This window comes from Cherax quadricarinatus, unplaced genomic scaffold (assembly GCF_038502225.1).
Source record: "Cherax quadricarinatus isolate ZL_2023a unplaced genomic scaffold, ASM3850222v1 Contig148, whole genome shotgun sequence".
NCBI lineage: Eukaryota > Metazoa > Arthropoda > Malacostraca > Decapoda > Parastacidae > Cherax > Cherax quadricarinatus.
Genome location: NW_027195174.1, coordinates 118,440 through 136,527, shown reverse-complemented (window position 1 = coordinate 136,527; position 18,088 = coordinate 118,440). Strand labels below are relative to the sequence as shown.

The window sequence follows — 18,088 nt, the reverse complement described above, 5'->3', positions numbered from 1 at the left end:
GCAGTGCTCAGTGGATGTTGTGGCATTTCCTGCGCCAACTAGTGGCGGCGTTTTGAAGCTCATTATTATTATTATTATTATTATTATTATTATTATTATTATTATTATCATTATTATTATTATTATTATTATTAGGGAACTGAAGCTTGCTCATTATTATTTATTATTATTATTATTATTATTATTATTTATTATTATTATTATTATTATTTATTATTATTATTATTATTATTATTATTATTACTATTTTTTTTTTCAACAAACCGGCCGTATCCCACCGAGGCAGGGTGGCCCAAAAAGAAAAACAAAAGTTTCTCTTTTTAAATTAAGTAATTTATACAGGACAACGGGTTACTAGCCCCTTTCTCCCGGCATTTTAGTCGCCTCTTACAACACGCATGGCTTAGAGAGGAAGAATTCTGTTCCACTTCCCCATGGAGATGAGAGGAAATAAACAAGAACAAGAACTAGAAAGAAAATAGAAGAAAACCCAGAGGGGTGTGTATATATATGCTTGTATGTGTAGTATGACCCAAGTGTAAGTAGAAGTAGCAAGACGTACCTGAAATCTTGTATGTTTAAGAGACAGAAAAAAGACACCAGCAATCCTACCATCATGTAAAACAATTACAGGATTCCGTTTTACACTCACTTGGCAAGACGATAGTACCTCCCTGGGCGGTTGCTGTCTTCCAACCTACTACCTATAATTTTTTTTTTTCAACAAGTTGGCCATCTCCCACTGAGGCAGGGTGACCAAAAAAGAAAGAAAATCCCCGAAAAGAAAATACTTTCATCATCATTCAACACTTTCACCTCACTCACACATAATCACTGTTTTTGCAGAGGTGCTCAGAACACAACAGTTTAGAAGCATATACGTATGAAGATACACAACCTATCCCTCTAAACTGCTAATATAATTATTATTAATAATTTAGGGAACTGGAACACAGATCCAATTCCCTAGATCAAGAGCCCCTCACCAGCATCAAGGAACCTTGACTGGTGTGTAAAGGTATAAAGTTGAAAGTGAAGATAGATAAGAGTAAGGTGATGAGGGTATCAAATGATATAGATAAAGAAAAATTGGATATCGCATTGGAGAGAGGGAAATTGGATATCACATTGGAGTGAAGGAAATGGAGTGGCAAGAGGAGAAGTATGAACTAGATTACTACAAAGGGTGTACTCATCACTCATTATACTACTCCCAGCCCCATCCCCATCTCATATATACAGTGGACCCCCGACTTACGATATTAATCCGTTCCTGATAGCACATCGTAAGACGAAATTATCGTAAGTCGAATTAATTTTCCCCATAAGCAATAATAGAAATCAAATTAATCCGTTCAAGACACCCAAAATTATGAAAAAAAAATTTTACCACATGAAATATACATTTTCCTACACACAAAAAGAATACATGCGCAATATGTATTGTACATGTACTAGTCTACTTAATGAAGAATAAATGACACTTATCTTTATTGAAGGTGTAATGATGAGTGATGAGACACTGTATCCTGGGAGTGCCTTTTCCTCCTGAGTAATGTAGGTCCTGTTTGGCATTTTCTTCCAGAACAGGCCTTATTACACTGTATGCCACTACAATTCTTAAATCTCTCAAACCAACCTTTGCTGGCCTTAAATTCACCAATATGAGCACTAGTTCCAGGCATTTTTTCCTGTTCACCTGGGTGTTAGTCGACTGGTGTGGGTCGCATCCTGGGGACAAGATTAAGGACCCCAATGGAAATAAGTTAGACAGTCCTCAATAACACAGTAACTTTCTTGGGTTATCCTGGGTGGCTAACCCTCTGGGGTTAATTGTTTCTCGGTATTCTCGATAAGCCACACCAATAACAATCTCTCCACATCTTCGAGTAGTACGGCTGACTGTGGTGCAGCAGCAGCAGCTGACCATGGTGCAGCAGCAGCTGATGGTGCTACAGCAGCAGCAGCAGCTGACCATGGTGCAACAGCAGCTGACGGTGCTACAGCAGCAGTGGCAGCTCACCGTGGTGCAGCAGCAGCTGACAGTGCTACAGCAGCAGCAGCAGCTGACTGTGGTGCAGCAGCAGCAGCTGACTGGTGCAACAGCAGCTGACCATGGTGCAACAGCAGCTGACCATGGTGCAACAGCAGCTGACTGTGCTACAGCAGCAGTGGCAGCTCACCGTGGTGCAGCAGCAGCTGACGGTGCTACAGCAGCAGCAGCAGCTGTCTGGTGCAGCAGCAGCTGACCATGGTGCAACAGCAGCTGACGGTGCTACAGCAGCAGTGGCAGCTCACCGTGGTGCAGCAGCAGCTGACGGTGCTACAGCAGCAGCAGCAGCTGTCTGGTGCAGCAGCAGCTGACCATGGTGCAACAGCAGCTGACGGTGCTACAGCAGCAGTGGCAGCTCACCGTGGTGCAGCAGCAGCTGACGGTGCTACAGCAGCAGCTCACCATGGTGCAGCAGCAGCAGCTGACTGGTGCAGCAGCAGCAGCAGCTGACTGGTGCAGCAGCAGCTGACCATGGTGCAGCAGCAGCTGACCATGGTGCAGCACCATCTGATGGTGCTGCAGCAGCAGCTGACAGTGCTACAGCAGCAGCAGCAGCAGCAGCAGCTGACCGTGGTACAATAGTATTTTGATTGTATTTCTCACCCTTTTTACCACAGGGTTGGCACTAGAAACATTCTTTGGACCCAAGGTGGCTTATTTAGCAGTTACAAGCACAAAAAACACTGGAATAATAAAAAAATTATCGAATGTATGCGTGCAATCATTCGCCCCGACTTGTAAACAGTGTCACACTAGCTCAGCTGAGGCGCTCAGGCCAGATGGACCAGACGGCCGTGTTCAGGACGAATTACATAAGTCAAGTTTTTCAACGTAGGTTGGGGTCAAATTTTTACACTGACAAGCATCGTAAGTCGGTTTTAACGTAGGTCGAGGACATAGTAAGTCAGGGGGGGGGGTCCACTCTATATACTAGCTCCCTTCCCTTTGTGCTTGTGTGTGTCTAGTTAATGGTCCAAGTCATACCATAACGTCGTCATAAGCTTCTCTCTCCTATGTGCTGGTTATTTTTGTATTGTTCCACTCATGGTAGAACAATGCACAAATAAACTATGTGCCTTTTTAGTCTCTTTTCCTTACATATAAAGTTTTATAAGACTAAGAAAAGATAAACAATCCTTCCAGTCCTTACCTTGTTTGTTAATTTTTAAAGATTGAGTGCTTTATAAGACAGGAATTGTTTTCTTACTCAGGACAAGAAGAACTACAGGTACCGAGAGGGGGCTCTCTTTGCCTTGGAACAACTATGCAACATGTTAGGAAAGTTGTTTGAGCCATATATTGTTCATATTCTGCCCCACCTGCTGCTGTGTTTTGGTGACACCAACCAGTATGTTCGTGAAGCCACCGATGATACAGCTAAGGCAGTCATGAGCAAGTTGTCTGCTCATGGTGTTAAGTTGGTGCTTCCTTCTCTCTTGGCTGCACTTGAGGAGGATTCTTGGAGAACTAAAACAGGTCAGGATAATGATGGCTTACCCTTTATTATTGACATAGCAGAATGCAATACTACTATATTAATACATTATCTCTAGCTGCTTTAGGAAGCTGCATGGCAGTTGTAGAATTTTTACATTTGCCATTGGGGATAGTAAGTGTGAATTCAACATCTTCACTTTTTAAAAACAAAAGCCTTGAAGCATTAATTTGTAAAAAAAAAATTGATGTATTTTATTATCCACATGAGCCACTTCCCACCAAGGTCAGGTGGGTCAAACAACCAGACACACATGTTTGCTCATGCCCTGGGCATCATGCTAGTACTACACTCATATTGAAATTCAAATAACTGAGCCACAACAACCCAACCAACTATTTACATCTTAATGTTTTAAGACATTTGTTTTACTAAAATTCTCAAGTTGAGTTTTCCTCTACTACCTCAAGCATTATGATGGTTGTCTTAGCCTTAGCTGATGTAATTTTCACTGGTGAACCTCATACTCTATTAATATAATGAATATCTTACCTTTTACTTTATTTATTGTAATGTGTTATTTGTTACATGTTATTGCGTATAAAGAAAATTTCTCCATATAATATAGGAAAAATGTAAACTTGTACAGTACTGGATCCAGTGGCAGACTACATTGTTGGGGCCCTGAAGCTTGAACTGTTATATGGGCTCCTTTGCATCACCTTCTCATGTAGTGGACCCAAAAATTTTAAGCAATGTGGACCAAAGTTATTTCTGCGGCCCCTCCAGGTTTAGGGCCCCTGAAGCGTAAGCTCATTAGTTTCGTAGTAGATCTGCCCCTGACTGTATCACATTACAGGAGGGCCCCACTTATACGGCGGGTTAGGTTCCAGGCTACCGCCGTAAAGTGGAACACCCTTTTTTTCCACTTACAAATGCATACAAACACTAGATAACAAGTTTACACTAACATATATTATGTTAGCAATAGAACCAGGCATCAAAAAACAATAAAAAGTACAATACACACATAGTGCACTCATTACTTACCTTAAAATATTTATAGTCTTAATCTAGGGTGAGACAAGCAGTGTTTATTGTAAGAAATCAAGTGTGGTATGTATGGTAGTCAGCCAGGCTACCATACCAGGCCACCCCACCCACACATACTATTCTATGATATTTAAGCATCCCAGAGCGATAAAATGTATATACAGTTCACTCATTACTTACCTTAAAATATAGGGTGAGATGAGTAGTATTTATTGTAAAAAATCAAGTGTGGTATGTATGGTAGTCAGCCAGGCTACCATACCAGAGAGAAAGAATGAGTGCATGAGAGAGGACAGGCGCAGAGTTATGTAAACAAACCAGGCGAAGGTAAGTTTTGTAAACAGTGTACACGTCTGGTTTGTGTACAAGTTACATTGTTTACAGGTTGTCTCTACATTGATACGGTAGAATAAATAAAGAAGAACACTCCCATTCTCATGTAACATCATTTTGAGAAGAAATGATGCTCTGAGTGAAGGCAATGGAAGTAAAAGTCACTCTGACTTTTTTGGGTTATCCTAGGATCTCTACACATATGTTATGTATTTGTTATGTATCGTGTTTATTATATAATTTTGAAAAAAATATCACGGATGGATTAATGAAAATGTGTATATTAACGTAATATACAACATTTAATGATACACCGAGCTCAGACAGCGTAAACAAACAAACTGAACAGGTTGTGGACGATCACTCGGTCAGGCGAAATAGACGGTATTAATACGTGTCCAGTTTTAGTTCATTCATGTACATTTGTAAGAGTTTGTGAAACTTTTACCTTATAATATTTTTATTATTATTATAATAATTAAATCATATTATATTATTATTATAATAATTAAATCACAAAACAAATACTCTTACACTGTGTACAAGTTAGTACAGAATTATAGCTATAAAGTGAAGGCATACGAAAGGAATATTTTTCTACAGTTATCCCTAGTAACAGGTGACGGGCTAGAGAAAAAACGTAATTCTTCCGACACTTCTACAAACCGTTTGGTAAACATCTCATATATATTTGTATAAATTTTTATACTGTGGGTGCATGTATCATGTTTGTGTGTTACATAATGTGTTTCTTATATAATTTTGAAAAAAATATCATAGATAGATTAAGGGAAATGTCTATATTAACGTAATATGCGACATTAATGCGCCCAAGAGATTATTATTATTACTATTATTATTATTATTATTATTATTATTATTATTATTATTATTGCATCAAGAGTAGAGAGACTCTTAGTGATTTTAATGTGTACCTACATGCCAGCACAGTGTGTAAGTTTATTTAGGTACAGGTGTACACAAGTTTATCAAGTACAATACATATAAAATATACAATAACTTTAAAACACTTGAAATTTTGGAAAGTTTCCAGACATAATAAGGAGATGTGCTCAGGGAGAATGTAAACAAACTCGGTGGGCCGCTGTGACCGTATTAGAAAGACAGGTGGGGGGAGCCGTATAGCGAGTTTTGGTCATAATTTGAAATGTCCGTATTAGCGGAACGCCGTAAAGCGAAACGCCGTAAAGCAGGGCCCTGCTGTATAATTATTCAGAAACAACATGATATTCAGTGGTGACAAATTCCAACTGCTCAGATATGGAAACAACGAAGACTTCTAAACATGCACTATACACAAAACACACGACCATCATCTCATTGATCAAAATAAACATTTAAAATACTTGGGCATAATTGTGTAAGATGAACTATCATTTGCATATCACAAGCAGTGCCATGAAAGCTAACTAATGATATTGTGGATAATGAGACTTTTCTGAACAAGAGAAACAGTGCCAATGGCAATGCTATAAATAATTTGTGCTCCCTATTAGAATATTGTTTGGTGTTTATAATTCCATGGAAGGCAGGAGAGAGCTCAGAGCTGGAAAAGACAGAGATTGTTTACTGCCTGCATAGTCTGTAAAGCATTTGAGCTACTGGGAATGGCTGAAAGTACCTGTAATGCACAGTGGACCCTTGCCTTGTGATATTAATCCATTCTTGAGAGCTCATCGTAAGCCAAAATTATCGTTAGCCTAATTAATTTTCCCCATAAGAAATAATGGAAATCAAATTAATCCGTTCCTGACACCCCAAAGTATGAAAAAAATTTTTTTTTGCCACATGAAATATTAATTTTCATACAAACTGAAGAAGACATGCACAATTACTACTCTACTAAGAATAGAATACATGACACTTACCTTTATTGAAGATCTGGTGATGATTGATGGGATGGGAGGAGAGGAGAGTGTGGAAGTTATTGTTTAGAAGGGGAATCCCCTTCCATTAGGACTTGAGGTGGCAAGTCTTTTTCCGGGGTTACTTCCCTTCTTCTTTTAATGCCACTAGGACCAACTTGAGAGTCACTGGACCTCTGTCGCACAACAAATCTGTCCATAGAGCTCTGTACCTCCCGTTCCTTTAAGACTTTCCTAAAATGGGCCATAAATTGTCATTGTACAAGAGACCCAAAGGTATGAAAAAAAAAAAATTTTACTACATGGAATATTAAGTTTAATGCAATAGAATAATAATAAAATAATTGACACTTTCCTTTAACCCTTTGAGGGTCGACAGGCCCTCTCCGAAACTCGTTCTCAGGGTCGGCCAAATTTAAAAAAAAAAAAAAATTATTTTCTCTTATGAAAAGATAGAGAATCTTTTCCCGATCATAAAGACACCAAAAGTTTGAAATTTGATAGAAAACTTACGGAATTATGCTCTCGCAAAGTTAGCTGTCTCGGCGATGTTTACGCATCGGCAATTTTGCCCACTTTGAGCCCCATTTTCGGCCAATTTCACTGTACTAGTCGACAAAAAACATGAATATTTCGCTAGAACTCCATTTTTTCTATCGAATGGGTGCAAGAAACCACCCATTTATGAAATTCAACTATCCAGTACAGTGGTCAGAATTTAGCAATTTTGCCAATTTCACACAAATTTCAAAAGATGCCAATTTCCGAATAGGGTCCAGAATAAACAAGAAAGACATTCCTGGCACTAAAATGACATTTCCTCTAGTCATTAGTCACGTCTCAAGGCCCCTCTTATATTCTTTTGCTTTCCACTTTGAATTTTTATTTTCACAAAAAATATAAGATTTACTGTTATGCAGACTACTGCGTTAGTGTAAAAAATGGTATAAATATTATTGGTGCACTTGTGAAAGAATATTAGGCTCACCAGTTGACGTGTATTGCATGCTTGGCACGATTTGTTTACTTTTGAAGTTTGGTAAAAATCGAACATTTCTGCTACTTTGAGCTCAATTTCAAGGCACCTTTCAATGTAAAACCAGTCAAAATCATCTCAATTTCTGTAATATGTCTTCCATTCTATAAAATGAGACCAAGAAAACTAGAATACAACAATAAATACCATACGAAAATACACTGCAAAGTCGCTGATTTATTAAAAAAAATGGTCAAAGTTTTTTTTTTCTCATTATGCACTGTGTGCTGCAGGATTTTTTTTAGACTGTGCACACTGACCACATAGACCCATTCTTTCATATGAAGGCCTACCAGCTTTCTCCCACTAGATTTGAGGCCGCTAGAATTTATGAGTACTAGTACGTCAAAAACCCCTACACGTAAGACGTACTAGTACGACCAAAACCCTCAAAGGGTTAATGAAGATCTGGTGATGATGGGATGGGAGGAGGGGAGAGGTGTTAGTGTTTAGTAGGGGAATCCCCTTCCATTAGGACTTGAGGTAGCAAGTCCTTTTCCGGGGTGACTTCCCTTCTTTTAATGCCACTAGGACCAGCTTCAGAGTCACTGGATTTCTGTCGCACAACATATCTGTCCATAGTGGCCTGTACCTCCCGTTCCTTTATGACATCCCTAAAGTGTTTCACAACATTGTTAGTGTAATAGTCACCAGCACTGCTTGCAATAGCTGTGTTAGGGTGATTGTCATCAAAAAAGGTTTGCACTTTAAGCCACATTGCACACATTTCCTTAATCTTTGAAGTAGGCAACTTCTTCAATTTCTCTATCCCCTCCTCCGAAGCAGTTTCCTCAAGTCTGCCCTCTTGCTGTTCAAGATGATCTGTCAGCTCATCAGTGGTTAGTTCTTCAGTGTCCTCCTCCACCAACTCTTCCACATCCTCCCCACTAACCTCCAACCCCAAGGACTTCCCCAATGCCACAATGGATTCCTCAACTGGCATAGGATTCTCAGGGTTAGCCTCAAATCCTTCAAAATCCCTTTTGTCTACACATTCTGGCCACAGTTTTTTCCAAGCAGAGTTCAAGGTCCTCTTAGTTACTCCCTCCCAAGCCGTACTATCAGGTTTATACAGTTGAGGATATTAAAGTGATCCTTCCAAAACTCTTTTAGAGTCAGTTGAGTTTCTGTGGTCACTATAAAGCACTTTTGAAACGCAGCTTTTGTGTACAGTTTCTTGAAATTGGAAATGACCTGCTGGTCCATGGGCTGTAGGAGAGGAGTGGTATTAGGAGGCAAAAACTTGACCTTAATGAAGCTCATGTCCCCCAGAAATTCGCTCTGCCAAGTCTGTAGGATGACCAGGGGCATTGTCTAATACCAGGAGGCACTTAAGGTCTAATTTCTTTTCAGTTAGGTAATTTTTCACAGTGGGGGCAAATGCATGGTGTAACCAGTCATAGAAAAAAGTCCCTAGTGACCCATGCCTTACTGTTTGCCCTCCACAGCACACACAAATTAGCCTTGAGGACATTGTTTTTCCTGAACACTCTGGGAGTTTCAGAGTGATACACCAATAAAGGCTTCCATTTGCAGTCACCACTAGCATTGGCACACATCAACAGAGTAAGCCTGTCTTTCATAGGCTTATGTCCTGGGAGTGCCTTTTCCTCCTGAGTAATGTAGGTCCTGTTTGGCATTTTCTTCCAAAACAGGCCTGTTTCATCGCAATTAAACACTTGTTCAGGTTTCAGTCCTTCACTGTCTATGTAATCCTTGAATTCCTTCACATATTTTTCAGCTGCTTTTTGGTCCAAACTGGCAGCCTCACCATGCCTAATCACACTATGTATGCCACTACGATTCTTAAATCTTTCAAACCACCACTATTTGCAGGCAATTTCTTTACCAAATCGTCATGCAACTGCCTAGCCTTTTCACAAATGATCGCTTGAGAGATGCTATCTCCTGCTATCTGTTTTTCATTTATCCACACAATAACAATCTCTCAGCATTTTCTAACACTTGCGGTCGCTGTTTCGTAATCTCAGTTGCACCTTTTGCAAGAACAGCTTCCTTGATTGCCGTTTTCCTGGTCACTATAGTAGCGATGGTTGATTGGGGTTTATTATACAACCTAACCAGCTCCAACACACGCACTCCACTTTCGTAATTTGCAATTATCTCTTTCTTCATTTCATAAGTCATTAGCGACTTTTTTCTTGAAGGGTTGGCACTAGAAGCTTTCTTGGGACCCATGGTGACTTATTTTGCAGAAACAAGCACCAAACACAGTGATAATATGGATAATATGGAATGTACCGAATGTATCCTTAGATGCGCGCACACTGGCTGGCTTGTAAACACTGGCACACAAGGGGCATTTCAGGCCACACGTGGACACATCTCATACGAATCGTATTGAATACCGGGTTTTCAATCGAATACCGAGGAAAATTTTTTGCGATGAAATGTATCGAATACCGGATTTATCGAATACCGATGCCATCGAATACCGTGGGTCCACTGTAGTTCCTTGGCCTGTATTCCCTAGAAAATTGGCAAGAAAGATATACTGTATCATCATTTATACCTAGAAAGTTCTTGAGGCTTTCGACCAAATCACATCTTACAAAAGCAAGAGGTTTAGCAGACAGTGTAAAATTCTGCAAATGAGAAGTAGCAATACTGTGAGTAATTTAAGAGGTAATTCAGTAAGTGTAGAGGGATCAATACTTTTCAAGACCCTTCATACTAAAGGGGAATTTATTAACAAACTCTAGCTGCCTATAAGAAAGAACTTAATAAGCTCTACCAGTTCCTCACCAGCTGTTCTCTGGTGCTTGTGTTGTACTGTATGCAGTAGGCACTAACAGCTTTATCGATCAGTCCATCAACAAGGCAGTCATACAGTCTGGAAGCAGGTCCTGGGGCAGTGACTCCCAGAATTGTATACATTTAATCCACTCAGTTGCAAGTGTTCATTGTAGATAATACAGTGGACCCCCAGTTATCGGCCACTTCTGTTATCGGCCAACTCGGTGATCGGCTGGTTTTTCGGCACCCGGTTATCGGCCATTTAGGATGCGTTCGTCCGCTGGCTGGGGCTGCTTGCGCATCAGTTTGGCTGTGTCTTTTGGTGTGTGAGGAACCTGCTCATTCATCCAAACATTTTGCTTGTTTTCCATTGTTTTTGTGGGTTTTTTGCAGTGCAACTGCGAAATAGGTAACCATGGCTCCAAAGAAAGTTCCTAGTAAAGTTCCTGTGGTAAAGAAGGTGAGAAACGCCATGGAATTTAAACATGAAGTGTGGCAAGCATGCAGGGAGTGTAACAGGCATGCAGGAAGTTTAGCAGACATGCAAGGAGTGTAGCAGGCATGCAGGGAGTGTAGCACACATGCAGGAAATGTAGCAGGCATGCAGGAAGTGTAGCAAGCATGCAGGAAGTGTAGCAGGCATGCAGGGAGTGTAGCAGACATGCAGGGAGTGTAGCAGACATGCAAGGATTGTAACAAGCATGCAGAGAGTGTAGCAGTTATGCAGGAAATGTAGCAGGCATGCAGGAAGTTTAGCAGGCATGCAAGGAGTGTAACAGGCATGCAAGGAGTGTAATAGGCATGCAGGTAGTGTAGCAGGCATGCTGAGTGTGTAGCAGACATGCAGGAAGTATAGCAGGCATGCTGGAAGTGTAGCAGGCATGCAGGAAGTGTAGCAGGCATGTTGGAAGTGTAGCAGGCATGCAGGAAGTGTAGCAGGCATTCCAGAAGCCAGCATAAATCTTCAATAAAGGTATGTAATACTGTTTTACTTGTTAAAAAAATTATTTTTTGGTGAATATTTTTGTCTGGAATGGATTAATTGTAATTGCATTAATTCTTATGGGAAATATTATTTCGGTTTTCGGCCATTTTGGTTTTAGGCCGAGCTTCTGGAGTGGATTACGACCGATAACTGATGGTCCACTGTACTGTGACTGTTTTGATTGTGGAAAGAGATATTGTGAACGCCATTATCTGCTCCAGTGGCCCACTGATACAAGTAACTATACAGTGTTAGGCCAGACCTGTTCAAGGAGAAGAGGTTAACAAAAACTTTAAGAAAAAAAGCTAAGTAATGATGGAGGTGAGACAGAAGCAATTGTGGAAGTCACTGGGCCACTGCACATGTGTCTCTGGTGTATCTTCACACTAGCAGGAAACAGACTACACCTGTGTCTGGTGTATCTTCAATACACCAGCAGGAAGCACACTACATAAGTGTCTGGTGTATCTTCAACACACCTGTAGTCTACCTTGAGGGTATTCTGGGGATCAGCGCCCCTGCAGCCCGGTCCATGACCAGGCCTCCTGGTGGATCAGGGCCTGATCTAGGCTGTTACTGCTCGCCACACGTAGTTCAACATACGAACCACAGCCTGGCTGATCCGGCACCAACTTTAGATATCTGTCCAGCTCCCTCTTGAAGGCAGCCAGGGGTCTGTTGGTAATTTCCCTTATGCCTAGTGGGAGGCTGTTGAATAGTTTTTGGTCCCGGACACTTGTGTTTTCTCTTAATGTACCAATGGCACCCCAACTTTTCATTGGGGGTATTTTGCATCGCCTGCCCAGTCTTTTGTTTTCATAGGGAGTGATTTCTGTGTGCAGATTAGGGACCATTCCTTCTAGGATTTTCCAGATGTAGATTATATATATATCATCTGCACTCCAGTGTGTACAAATCAAGTGCTTCCAAGCATTCCCGGTAGTTAAGGTGTTTGACGGAACTTGTATGTGCAGTAAAGGTTTTCTGTACATTTTCTAGATCTGCAATTTCACCTGCCTTGAATGGAAATGTTAATGTACAGCAGTATTCCAGCCTGGAGAGAACAAGTGATTTAAAAAGGATCATCAGGAAGGACACAATAACACAAGGAAGAGAGTGAAACAGAGAGTTTATCTCTTAACCCTTTCAGGGTCATGAGGCCCTCTCCTAAACTCGTTCTCAGGGTCGAAAATTTTTCGGAAAAAAATAATTATTTTTTCTTTTGAAATGATAGAGAATCTTTTTCTGATCATAATGAAACCAAAAGTATGAAATTTGACGGAAAACTTATGGAATTATACTCTCGCGAAGTCTGCGGTCTCGACGATGTTTATGCATCGGCGATTTCACCCACTTTGAGCCCTATTTTTGGCCAATCCCAGTGTACTAGTCGACAAAAATCACATCTATTTCACTAGAACTCCATTTTGTCTGACGAATGAATACAAGAAACCACCCATTTACCGATTTGAACTATCCAATAAAATGGTCAGAAATTGGCAATTTTGCCAATTTCACATAAATTTCAGAAGATGCCAATTTCTAAATAGGGTCTAGAATAAACAAGACAGACATTCCTGGCACTAAAATAACATTTTTTCTGTTCATTAGTCACGTCCCCAGGCCCCTCTTACATCTCTTTTGCTTTCCACTTCGAATTTTTATTCTCACAAAAAATAGATTTACTGTTATGCAGACTACTGCATTAGTGTATAAATGGTGTAGAAATGGTATAAATATCAGCGCACTTGTGAAAGAATATTAGACTCGCCAGTTGGCGTGTATTAGACACTTGGCATGATTTGTTTACTTTTGAACTTTGGTAAAAATCGAACATTTCTGCTACTTTGAGCTCAATTTCAAGGTACTTTTCATTATGAAACCAATCAAAATCTTCTCAATTTCTGTAATATGTCTTCCATTCTATAAAATGAGATGAGGAAAACTAAAATACAACCATAAATACCATATGAAAGTATGTACACTACAAAGTCGCTGTTTTAAACCCAAAACACGCACGGAGTGTTTTTTTCCTCATTATGCACTGTGTGCTGCAGGATTTTTTTTTATACTGTGCACACTGACCACATAGACCCATTCTTTCATATGTAGGCCTACCAGCTTTGTCTCACTAGATTTGAAGGTGCTAGAATTTAGGCATTCTAGTACGTCAATAACCCTGGTGTGTAAGCCATACTAGTACGTTGGAAACCCTGAAAGGGTTCAATGTTGAGTAAAGTGAGAGTAGGCAACATGTGGTCCTTCTTGATGACAGTGCAACATGTGGTACTGCTTGATGTCAGTGCAACATGTGGTACTACTTGACAGTGCAACATGTGATACTGAATATTAAAAAGGTATAAAATACCGACAGGTTGTTAGGTGAGACAGGTATGCAACAGTTAGGTATCTATATTTCGAAACGTTTTGCCTACACAGTAGGCTTCTTCAGTCGAGTACAGAAAAGTTGGTAGAAGCAGAAGAAATGCGAAGACATTGTAATCAGTCCATCACCCTTGAAGATTTAGTTTTGAGGTGGTCAGTCCTTCAGACTGGAGAAGACTATTTGTTCCAGAGTCTGCAACAATTTGAAGTTGAAGTGACAGTATGGAGTATTGTATACTGTCAGGTGGTGAGATATAGGCCACTAGTAGAAGCAAGAATGTAATCAATGAGAGATCACGTGCCTCACAAATCCAACCATTCTCACTGTGTAGGCGAAATGTTGCATGTATGTCTTGCCTAACAGCATGTGGTATATACTACTTGATGACAGTGCAACATGTGGTACTACTGTATGACAGGTAGTGCAACACTACTATACTAAACAGTATATTAATCAACATTGTTGCATTAGTTAGCTTAATTTAAAATATTGGCTGGCATGTATTGCAGATTGGTTACTGAAATGTGAGATGCCACTGACTGACTGACTGAGCTTGTCTTCATGTTTCAGGATCAGTTGAACTGTTGGGTAACATGGCTTTCTGTGCCCCCAAGCAGCTATCATCGTGCCTTCCATCCATTGTGCCTAGGTTGATTGAAGTTCTTAGTGATTCTCACATGAAAGTACAGAGAGCAGGCGGTCAGGCACTCAGGTTGATCGGCTCTGTTATCAGGAACCCAGAGATCCAAGGTAATTATATCCTATAAATCATTTTCTACATCATCATTGTCTCCATTAACTGTGCCTTTCACTTGCCTGGCTTTACTGCATCATTATATATAATGCAATCATTGATTTAACATCTTTTGTTCTCATTAAGTTTTTTTTAGTAAAATCTTAGTTTTTGAACTACAGTTTACTAGAAAACTAAGTGACTTACGTTTGATGGTAAGAGTTTGCTTTCTTAGTCACTTCATTATGGCATTCATTAAACTGTTTATTATATTATTCATTACATTATTAATTACACTCTTCATTACACTGTTCATTACACTGTTCATTACACTGTTCATTACACTGTTCATTACACGGTTCATTACACGGTTCATTACACGGTTCATTACACGGTTCATTACACTGTTCATTACACTGTTCATTACACTGTTCATTACACTGTTCATTACACTGTTCATTACACTGTTCATTACACTGTTCATTACACTGTTCATTACACTGTTCATTACACTGTTCATTACACTGTTCATTACACTGTTCATTACACTGTTCATTACACTGTTCATTACACTGTTCATTACACTGTTCATTACACTGTTCATTACAGTGTTTATTACATTGTTCATTATGCTGTTCATTCTTTTCAAGAAAGATTTTCTTGAAAAAAAAACATGATATTTACAATTATTATAAACTGTTATTATTTGATGTGTTATGGATCCTGACCAACACAACTGTAAACTAGTAAATGCAACTTGAAATATACTAGTAAAAATATAACTTCTTCTTTCTTTCAACACAACGGCCGTATCCCACCAAGGCGGGGTGGCCCAAAAGGAAAAGCGAAAGTTTCTCCTTTTACATTTAGTAATATATACAGGAGAAGGGGTTACTAGCCCCTTGCTCCTGGCATTTTAGTCACCTCTTACAACACACATGGCTTATGGAGGAAGAATTCTGTTCCACTTCCCCATGGAAATAGGAGGAAATAAACAAGAACAAGAATTAGAAAGAAAATAGAAGAAAACCCAGAGGAGTGTGTATATATACGCTTGTACATGTTATTTTCATATAGTCGGACTTGAGTCCTGGAAATGGGAAGTACAATGCCTGCACTTCAAAGGAGGGGTTTGGGATATTGGCAGTTTGGAGGAATATGTTGTGTATCTTTATATGTGTATGCTTCTAGACTGTTGTATTCTGAGCACCTCTGCAAAAACAGTGATAATGTGCGAGTGTGGTGAAAGTGTTGAATGATGATGAAAGTATTTTCTTTTTGGGGATTTCTTCTTTTTTGGGTCACCCTGCCTCGGTGGGAGACGGCCGACTTGTTGAAAAAAAAAAAAAACATGTATGTGTAGTGTGACCTAAGTGTAAGCAGAAGTAGCAAGACGTACCTAAAATCTTGCATGTTTATGAGACAGAAAAAAAGACACCAGCAATCCTACCATTATGTAAAACAAATACAGGCTTTTGTTTTACACTCACTTGGCAGGACGGTAGTACCTCCCTGGGCGGCTGCTGTCTACCAACCTACTACCAAGGAAAAATATAACTATAAACTAGTAAATGCTACTTGAAATATCCTAATAAAAATATGTACTAATATGAAGTAGTAAATTATACTCAAAATATACTAGTAAAATATACAATCGTGAAAACACTTTCTGCACACAGCAGAAGATGTTAACGTTTACCTAACTCTAGAGTGACCTAACATCATCAATGTTAGATCATGGTAGTGTTGTTCTAGGTGTTTTATCACTACCATCTTCAGTGTTAGATCATGGTAGTTCTGTTCTGATAAATTAGACATATGTGCAACTCTTGGATATCTTGATTGAGGAAACGTTTCGCCACACAGTGGCTTCATCAGTCCATACAAAGAGAAACGTAAAGAACAGGAAAAGAATGAGGTAATCAGTCCCTCAACCTTGAGTCGATGTGGTCAGTCCATCAATCTTGAAAAGAATACAGCATACCCGCGGAGAAGTAGCTGATGTACCGTAGACAGGAGAGGTGCAGCAGTCATAGGTGGTATCACATTTGTTCAGTGTGGAAGTAGATCATGCCCAAGGGTTAGGCAAGTGAAGAATTCCCAAGTATTAAGATCCCAAGAAGTTGTAGTGTCTGACAGGTTTGTAGATGAATGGTTCAGATAACTGACACATTGATAAATTAGACACGTGTCTAATTTATCAACATGTCGGTTCTGTGAACCATTCATCTACAGTTCTGTTCTAGTTGTTTCATCACTACCATCATCAGTGTCAGATCATGGTAGTATTCTAGTTGTCATCACTACCATCATCAGTGTCAGATCATGGTAATATTCTAGTTGTGTCATCACTACCATCATCAGTGTCAGATCATGGTAGTATTCTTGTTGTGTCATCACTACCATCATCAGTGTCAGATCATGGTAGTATTCTAGTTGTGTTGTCACTACCATCATCAGTGTCAGATCATGGTAGTGTTCTAGTTGTTTCATCACTACCATCATCAGTGTCAGATCATGGTAGTGTTCTAGTTGTTTCATCACTACCATCATCAGTGTCAGATCATGGTAGTATTCTAGTTGTGTTGTCACTACCATCATCAGTGTCAGATCATGGTAGTGTTCTAGTTGTTTCATCACTACCATCATCAGTGTCAGATCATGGTAGTGTTCTAGTTGTTTCATCACTACCATCATCAGTGTCAGATCATGGTAGTGTTCTAATTGTGTCATCACTACCATCATCAGTGTCAGATCATGGTATTGTTCTAGTTGTTTCATCACTACCATCATCAGTGTCAGATCATGGTAGTATTCTAGTTGTGTCATCACTACCATCATCAGTGTCAGATCATGGTAGTGTTCTAGTTGTTTCATCACTACCATCATCAGTGTCAGATCATGGTAGTATTCTAGTTGTGTTGTCACTACCATCATCAGTGTCAGATCATGGTAGTGTTCTAGTTGTTTCATCACTACCATCATCAGTGTCAGATCATGGTAGTGTTCTAGTTGTTTCATTACTACCATCATCAGTGTCAGATCATGGTAGTATTCTAGTTGTTTCATCATTACCATCATCAGTGGCAGATCATGGTAGTATTCTAGTAGTTTCATTACTACCATCATCAGTGTCAGATCATGGTAGTGTTCTAGTAGTTTCATCACTACCATCATCAGGGTTAGATCATGGTAGTATTCTAGTTGTGTCATCACTACCATCATCAGTGTTAGATTATGGTAGTATTCTAGTTGTCATCACTACCATCATCAGTGTCAGATTATGGAAGTTCTGTTCTAGTTGTGTCATCACTACCATCATCAGTGGCAGATTATGGAAGTTCTGTTCTAGTTGTTTCATCACTACCATCATCATTGTTATATCCCAAATGATCCCAAACCCCTCCTTTAAAGTGCAGGCATTGCACTTC

At 39.7% G+C, this 18,088-nt stretch overlaps 1 protein-coding gene across 1 annotated transcript in view; it reads left to right on the top strand.

Annotated features, from left to right (window-relative positions):
- The window catches only part of l(3)80Fj (lethal (3) 80Fj), a gene marked incomplete at its 3' end in the record, with an annotated part of 271,490 nt that overhangs the window by 141,977 nt on the left and 111,425 nt on the right, over positions 1-18,088 (top strand). The window contains 2 exon segments of the mRNA XM_070080109.1: positions 3,265-3,529; positions 14,495-14,674. Coding sequence (XP_069936210.1) covers positions 3,265-3,529; positions 14,495-14,674 — 445 coding nt within the window.